An 8,267-nucleotide genomic window follows, 5' to 3' on the forward strand; every position below is an offset into this window, starting at 1 on the left:
TCTGTCTTCAAATCTATCTTCAAATCTGCCATGTCTCTCTTCAAATCTATCTTCAAATTTGTCATGTCTCTCTTCAAATCTATCTTTGAATCATCCATCTTAGCTTCCATGCCCTTTATCTTAGATTCCACGCCACTTATCTTAGCTTCTGTTAGCTTTTGTGAGCGTGACATTTGTTGCACTTGTTCTTGTAATTTTGATATATCATGTAGCATTTCTTCCTCTTCTTCATGAGTCATGCTAGAGCTTTCAGGTTCCTTACTAGGTGTTTGCATTTTCTTTCCTCGGGGCATCAGTTACCGATAATAATGCTTTACTATGCCCTTTGAATTCCGTTAAACCAAGCTTACACAAAAATTTAAAAAAAAACTACACACCTTTTTTTTCACTTTATAGAAGCCTGATATTGAATCTGATGTATCTCTGTAATTTCGAATCATCCAGTTCTGAAATTGCTACCTGTAGTAGCCTTCTGCGTCCTCTTTCCAATGCCACAAGTCTGAGCCAAATTGGATTCTCCAAGGAAGAGTTATGTGAAATCTCCCACAGTGACTTGCTTTTAGACTGGTTCAGTAGAGCGAACTTGTACGACGTGCCACGAGTCACTGTTTCAACCTTTGAATCTAAAACACACATAAAAGAAACTACAGTCCGTTCTCTTTCTGTACCTTTTTACGAAATTTCAATCCGATCCTCAGAGAGAGAGTTATGACGATTTTCCCCAGGTCACCTGTTTTGAATGTAATTCAGGAGTCTGCAAAAAGACCAACTTCCTCAGATCATATCTCCGAAAATATCGCGCGAAAAGCTCTGAAATTCGGACCCAAGGTTCAGCGCCAATTCTTCTCAAATGGGTTTTTTTTGCGACTTCTGAAACGTCACAGAAAAAAAGTTATAGCGAAAATTCCACGATGACCTGTTTGGAGCAGCGAAACCCTAGAATCCAAAGCTCTGATACCAAATGTTATGAAACCAGCTCACAAAAAGATAGAAAAGAGAGATCCACGCCTTAGAATTCAGCCTCTTCGAGGGGGCAACCTCCTTTACATTACATAAATGAACAATTCTTGGATGATACAAATGAAAAAACCTCCTTTCTATATATAGGAGTCTAAGTGGTCACAATATAATCAAAGCCTACATAACAATAATATTGTAGGGCACAAAATAACAATAGAGGGCTTCTATGTGGCACAATAGTAACAATATGGGCACTACATGGGTACATCAATATAAATAAGGGGTATAACTACAATAGTAATGGGGTAATCACTAGTATTATAGGGACCCAACAGAGTAATATTAAACCAAAGGGATGAATATTATCAATCTAATTTAATTAACTAAATCCACAGGATTTATAGTGAACCCAAGGGTTAATATTATTAACCCTATGAATAATAGTACACCCTAGGAATATGAACCCTTAGATTAATAAACCTAAGGGATCAATACTAAACACCCAAGGTAATAATATTACACACGAGGGATAAATAACCTAAGATATATAAACCCTAATATAGATATTGTAAACCCTAAAATTATCATGGTTAACCATGGTTGAACATGCTTCATTTTCATATTGGGACAATCTTTGGCACAATGCGATGTCAGACTATGGTTGACCATGGTTGATTTTCATATTGAGACAGTCTTTGTTACAATGTGACATTGGACCATGGCTGACCATGATTATAAACCCAAGAGATTTATATTAAACACTAGTATTAATATTATAAACCCTATGAATAATATTATACCCAAGGAATACAAACTCTTACATTAATAAACCTAAGGGATTGATACTATGAACCTAAGGGAATAATTCTAAAACCCCAATGTGTTATAAACCCAAGGGAATAATACTAAACCCAAGGGATTTATATTATAAAACTATGGTATATAAATCCTAAAATAAAAATTTATAAACCCCAAAATAAACCTAGTTCACTAAAATAAATATGGTTGACTACGGGTTGACCACAATTTTAGAACATTGTTTATGGTGACTATGGAATTAATAAACAGAAGAGATTAAATCCTTGGATTTATTAATCACTTAGGTATATTATACTAATCAGATAAGAGATGTTATTAAACATGATTAATATTGTATTAACAATGTTAATAGTTTTTTTAATTAAGAATATTGTTTCCAAATTCATTATGATTAATGATATATTTTATTTAAATATCTTTTAGAATATATTATTTATTTATAATAACAATTATTATAATGTTATAATAACTAATATTTAAAATGTTAAGGTCGTGGAGGCGGCGTAGTGGTAAGGTCGACCTCGTCATGACGGACCGATCTTGTGTTCGATCCCGAGCAAGGTCGGTGCTCGTCGTGCGAAAAGTAACCGAACCGGGCCAAGCCCACTACCTTTTACTTTTTTTCGGCTCCCGCCTGCGGATTTCAGAGCTCGGCCCGCAGCTAGGGTTCTGACCCCGCCGCCCTGTGCTGGCTGCTGCGCCTCAGCGCACAGCTCCCCCCCTCCCTCTGCAATCAGATGGAGGCCCCTGAGGGCCCTTCTCCCCCCCCGGATCCGCCCCCTGAAGTTTCAGCTTTCAAGAATCTGATAGCGAACGGATCTCTTCGGCAACCTTCACTGACCCAGCAAAAATTCATTAAAAGGTTGGAATCGATCCCTTCTGTTGCCCTGCCAGAGGAGGATACCTGCAAAGCCGCTCTGAATCTGTCTGAAAAAGGCCTCATTGGCCAGTTTACAGGCCTATGGCCCTCTCCCAAATCTGTGGAGGATTGGACCCAAAGAAACTGGCAACCTCTCATAAAAAATGGAGTGAAGAGTTACTTCGTGGGCAAAGGGTACTTCGTCTTTGTCTTTGAATGCTCAGAAGACAGAAGCCTAATATTCAGAAACGGCCCCTACTTCATGGGGCCGCAGGGACTCTATCTAAATCAATGGAATCCAGATTTTGATCCCACTCAAGATGTTCCATCCGCGGTACCGGTGTGGGTTAGACTTCCCCATCTGCCCCTTCACTGCTGGAACCAAAAGTCGTTCCAGACCATTGGGAACGCTCTAGGTAAGTATATAGATCAGGCAGTAAGAAGAGATCAATACTCCTGTGCACGCATCTGCGTCGAAGTGGATCTCGAAGAAGGATTGCCGGAAGCGATCAAGCTCACGGTGGCAAGTTGGTCTCACATTCAAGAGCTTGATTACGAACAGCTCCCATTTAAATGCAGACACTGTCATGGCTATGGCCACTTCACCAAGAACTGTAAGAAGAAAGCAGAGGAACAGATTGAGAAACAGAATGGAGAACAATGGACATTAGTCCAAAGATCAGTCCAAGCAAAGAAAAACTCAGGAAAAAGCGCTCCAACAAGTGACAGGAACAAAGATACCCCAGCTCAGGAAACGGGAGACAACGAAAAAGGATCTGAGGAGGCGCAACCAGATCTGCCGACCAAAGCTCAGGCTAATGAGAATCCTGAGGAAACCCCATCAAAAAGCAAAGAGGCAAGAGGTGAAATCCACATTGAAGCCAACCAAGGCAGCCCTTCAAGTCCCACGTATGCTGACATGGCGAAGAAAAAGCCAGCTATAAGCTCTGAGTCTTCAGAAGAAGAACTCTACGAGAGGCCATTAAAAAGACCAGGAAGGAAATCCCGTAAAGAAAAAAGAGAAGAAGAAGCAGAAAGGTTCAAAACCCAAGGGAGCCAATCCACGATAGAAATGACAATCGGGAGAAGTAACAGGCCCAGGACTTCCAAGGGCGGTTCCACCCCAAGCATAGGTAAATAATGAAATTAGTCTCTTGGAATTGCAGAGGATTGGGGAGCCCCGCAAAAGTCGAAGCAGTAAAAGACCTTCTAAAATCGGAACCTGCAGATATCCTCATGCTCCAAGAGACTAAGATTGCAGGACAAGCCCTGCTAGAAACTGGAAACTCAAAATGGAAGAAGAACTCAGGCATAGCTGTCAGCGCTCGGGGATCCTCGGGAGGCCTGGCAACGCTCTGGAATGGAGACCTATACCAGCTGATTAGCACTCATGAGACCTTGCACTGGATCTACACAGAACTCATCCACACTTCAAGTAAGTTAACTATCTCTTTGGTCAATCTTTATGTTCCAGTTAACTATTCAGAAAAAAGAGACTGTTGGAAGTCTTTGGCAGATTTCCTCGAACAGGAAGCCCCTAACAACATCATCCTCGCGGGTGATCTCAATATTGTCCTGAAAGCCAAAGAAAAAAGAGGAGGCGCTGGTCACAAGGACCCTATGGTGGGCGTAGTGGAGGATATCGCTCAGACTTGGGATCTTCATGACATTAATCCAATACACGGTTTATATACCTGGTCAAATAATAGATCTGGAGCAGACCACATCTCTGCCCGGCTTGATCGTTTTCTAGTACAATCTCTCCTCATGAATAAGAAAATCATATCATCAAAAATCCTGCCCAAATTGTCCTCGGATCATAAGCCAGTTCAGCTCTGCCTAGAAGACGAAGAAGACTTGGGCCCCATTCCCTTTCGATTCTCTCCTCAGTGGATTGAAAGAGAAGGCTTTATGGACACGGTGAAAATATCCTGGAACACCCCCATTGCAGGATCCCCAAGCTTTGTTTGGGAGCAAAAACTGAAGCTCACTAAAAAAGCTTTGAAAGAATGGATCAAGAAGCCAGCGCCCAATCCCACCTCTCTAAGAGTTGCAGCTGTCCAGGCCCTGCATTCCCTGCAAAATAATATGGAAAACAAAATTATTAATGAAAACCTCTTGGAAAAGGAAATTAGAGCGCAGAGAGCAGCCTATAAATCTTTCAGAAACGAGGAAGAATATTGGAGACTAAAATCAAGGAGCCTGTGGCTAAAAGGAGGGGACCGCAACACCTCCTTTTTCCACCGGCAGTACAGGGCAAGATTGTCTAGGAATCACATAACAGAAATAAAGACCATGACGGGCCAAATCTGCAAGGGCAATCAACAAGTTAAAGAAGCTGCAGAACAACACTTTCAGAACCTCTTCAGCTCGGATGATCAAGGTGAAGAAATGGAGGAAGCAGAATTTCTCAATCACATTCCCTCCTTAATTTCGCCTGAGGACAATGCAGAATTATGTAAACCTGTCACAGAGGAAGAAATTATCAAAACCATCTGGTCCATGGACTCTGACAAGGCCCCCGGACCGGACGGCTTTTCCATTCACTTCTACAAAGTCTGCTGGGACATAATAAAATATGACCTCCAAAGGATGGTAAGGGGATTCATGTCAAAAGCCAAAGTAGGTGGTAGCACCAACTCAACCTACTTAGCTCTGATCCCCAAGGAATCTAACCCGGAAACTTTTGCCAGATTCAGGCCAATTTCCTTATGTAATGCTTCCTATAAGATCTTGGCAAAGCTGATGGCCAATAGAATGAAGCCCTTGCTCCCTAGAATCATCTCAACATCACAAGGAGGTTTTGTGAAGGGTAGACACATCCTCGACAACGTCATCCAAGTTCAAGAGACCATCCACTCAAGCCAGCAGAGAAAGGAGAAAGGCATGTTAATAAAGCTAGATATGGCAAACGCGTTCGACAGAGTTAATAGAGAATTTCTCAGCAAAGTCTTGTTGTCCTTTGGCTTCTCCATTCAGTTTGTTAATCTTCTAAAAGCCTGCATGAACAATCCTTGGATAGCTCCTCTCATAAATGGCAGACCTGCAAACTTCTTTAAAGCGAAGAGAGGCATCAGACAGGGATGCCCTCTCTCTCCCTATCTTTACATCATAATGGCAGAAGCATTGAGCAGAAAACTCGAAGATGAAAGACTGTCAGGCTCCATCCCAGGCCTCAAAATCACCAGTAGATTAAGCCCCATAAACCATGCTTTATTTGCAGATGATTCGATTCTTCTGGGGGGCGCCTCAATCAGAATTGCAAAAGCCTGTGGCAAGGTCATTAGGAGCTACTGCAAAGTCTCAGGAGCATTGGTAAATGAAAGCAAAAGTGAAGTCTACAGCTGGAATACAAACCACCAGGAACTCATTAACATAGCCAACACTCTTGGATTTAAAGGGCATTCTCAATGGGAGAGCATCAGATATCTCGGCCTCCCTATAATCTCAGGAATGAACAAAAGATCGCTGTGGAGTGACATAATCTGCAAATTCAAAGCCAAAATCTCGAAATGGGGAGGCCATTGGCTGACAAAAGGAGGTAAGGTTGTTTTAATCAAATCACAGCTCTCCTCTTTAATAATTTACCAAGCTGCATTTCTGCTTGCTCCCAGAAATATCATGGACCAAATCTCTTCTCTTCTTAGGAATTTCCTCTGGCAAGGGGGCAGGGGCAACGACAAGAAACTGCACCTGGTCAACTGGGAAACAGTCAAGAAGCCTCTCGATGAAGGAGGTCTCCAAATCAAAGATCCCTCCCTGGTTAATCTTGCTCTAGGCAGTAAGATCCTGTGGAAATTGTATAAAGAGCCAAGTCACCCTGTCAGCGCCACTCTTCGCTCAAAATACACTACCAGCGGTGAGCTAAGAAACCTTCGACTGGACCACACAGCCAACAGCACTCTTTTGTGGAAACTCTGTCTCAAGAGCAGCAAAATTTTCAATAGTAAAATCTACAGAATACCGGGGAATGGCAAGAAAACCAGCATCTGGAATGATAGGATAATGGGGCGGGATGCCATAAAGGAAAACGAAGAAATCGCAGGTTTAATAGAGTGGTTAACCTCTTCCGGGAAGACAAGTCTCTACGACATATCTGAATGGGACCAGCAAGGCGATTGGACAGGTTGGGCAATCCCTGCACCACCAGCCCATCTACTGCATCAACTGAACATCTTCATGGAGCAACTCGAAGAGGTCGCCCCGATCCACAGAGCAATGACAGATCGATGGGGATGGGGCCATTCTGGCGATTACTCTACTGCGGAAGGATACAAAGCATATCAAATAAAAGGAAACAGCAAGCACAGTCCAGCGCTTTGGAAAAACATATGGGCTCCCACTGCGCTTCCGAAAATCAATTTTTTTGTCTGGACCCTGATCCATAATAAGATCCTAACAGGTGATAACCTTGCAAAAAGAAGTTTTGCCGGCCCTCATTGGTGCGCCCTCTGTAGAAGCCACGCCGAGACTGTGCAACACCTTTTTATCGACTGTCAATTTGCAAAGGCAGTTTGGGAACATACGCTGCAAGATCTACATATAACCTCCCCGGCTCACATAACAATTCCGGATCTCTTTTCTGAATGGAGCCGTCGGTACCCTCGACACATACAGCAAAAATCGATTTGGAATAAAATTTGGAATGCGCTGCCCAAGTTCGTCTGCTGGAAAATCTGGTTGGCCCGCAATCAGAAGGTTTTCAAGGAACATCAGTTAACTTCTTTGCAGGTAGTAGCCAAGGCTAGATCGCTTCTCCTAGAGACGGTGCAGCAACAGTACTATAAAGAAGATGAAACTCTACAACAGGTTGAGAAGCGCTGGATTGGAAAGCTTACATTGCAAAACAGAAAAACTCTCTTTGCACCTAATCTAGAGCACCCAACCTGGAAGAAAAGAGATGCAGATGACACATTCCAGAAGTGGTGGAGAGCTCAAAACATTCATACAATATTCTTTGACGGGGCTTCTAAAGGTAACCCTGGCCCCTCGGGCGCCGGTGGGATCATCTTCTCTCCTGAAGGGCGCTCCAGAGATTTTTTCTACTGGGGCCTCGGCGTGAAGACCAACAATCAAGCAGAACTTCTCAGCCTCCTTAAAGCCTGCCAAATTGCCAGAGCAAAAGGGGTCAAGGATATCCAGATCTTTGGAGACTCGGAGATTCTAATAAAGAAGTTGAGGGATGGAGAGTTATTCCGAAATGTAGGCCTCAACAGAACTCTGGAAAGACTAAAAAGAACTCTTTCATACTTTACAACCACCAAATTATATCATATTCTCAGAACTTCCAACAGTGAAGCGGACTTGATGGCAAACAAAGGAAGCGCACTGGTCAGAGGGCGGCTCTTCATCAATGAGGATAGCTTCATAGAATCTCCTCCATAATAGATTGTTTCAGCAGCTGTATTAGAAGCACAAGCAAGTTGTAAGCAGGGCTGCCTCGGCAAAGCCCCTCTCCTTTTCCTCCAGTTTCAATAAAATTCCATAACCGTTACAGTTAAAAAAAAAAATAACCAATATTTAAAATGTTACTTTTTTTAAATATTTAATAACCTAAAATTGTAAATGATGGAGATCACATATGAGTTTTTTTATCCTATTTATGAATTCTTCATTGCAATTTATATAT

General features: G+C 42.4%; 1 protein-coding gene across 1 annotated transcript; it reads left to right on the forward strand.

The window, feature by feature from the left end:
• Positions 1 to 2,516: 2,516 nt before the first annotated feature.
• LOC149240416 (uncharacterized) lies at positions 2,517 to 8,023 on the forward strand. Its single transcript, XM_089370169.1, has 2 exons — positions 2,517 to 3,616; positions 3,805 to 8,023. Exons 1-2 carry the CDS (start codon positions 2,517 to 2,519, stop codon positions 8,021 to 8,023), a joined length of 5,319 nt encoding a protein of 1,772 aa, XP_089226295.1.
• The last annotated feature ends 244 nt before the right edge of the window (positions 8,024 to 8,267 follow it).

This window comes from Pinus tabuliformis, chromosome 8, assembly GCF_031772625.1.
Source record: "Pinus tabuliformis cultivar Carrire ecotype Pingquan chromosome 8, CPIR1, whole genome shotgun sequence".
In the NCBI taxonomy this organism is placed as follows: domain Eukaryota; kingdom Viridiplantae; phylum Streptophyta; class Pinopsida; order Pinales; family Pinaceae; genus Pinus; species Pinus tabuliformis.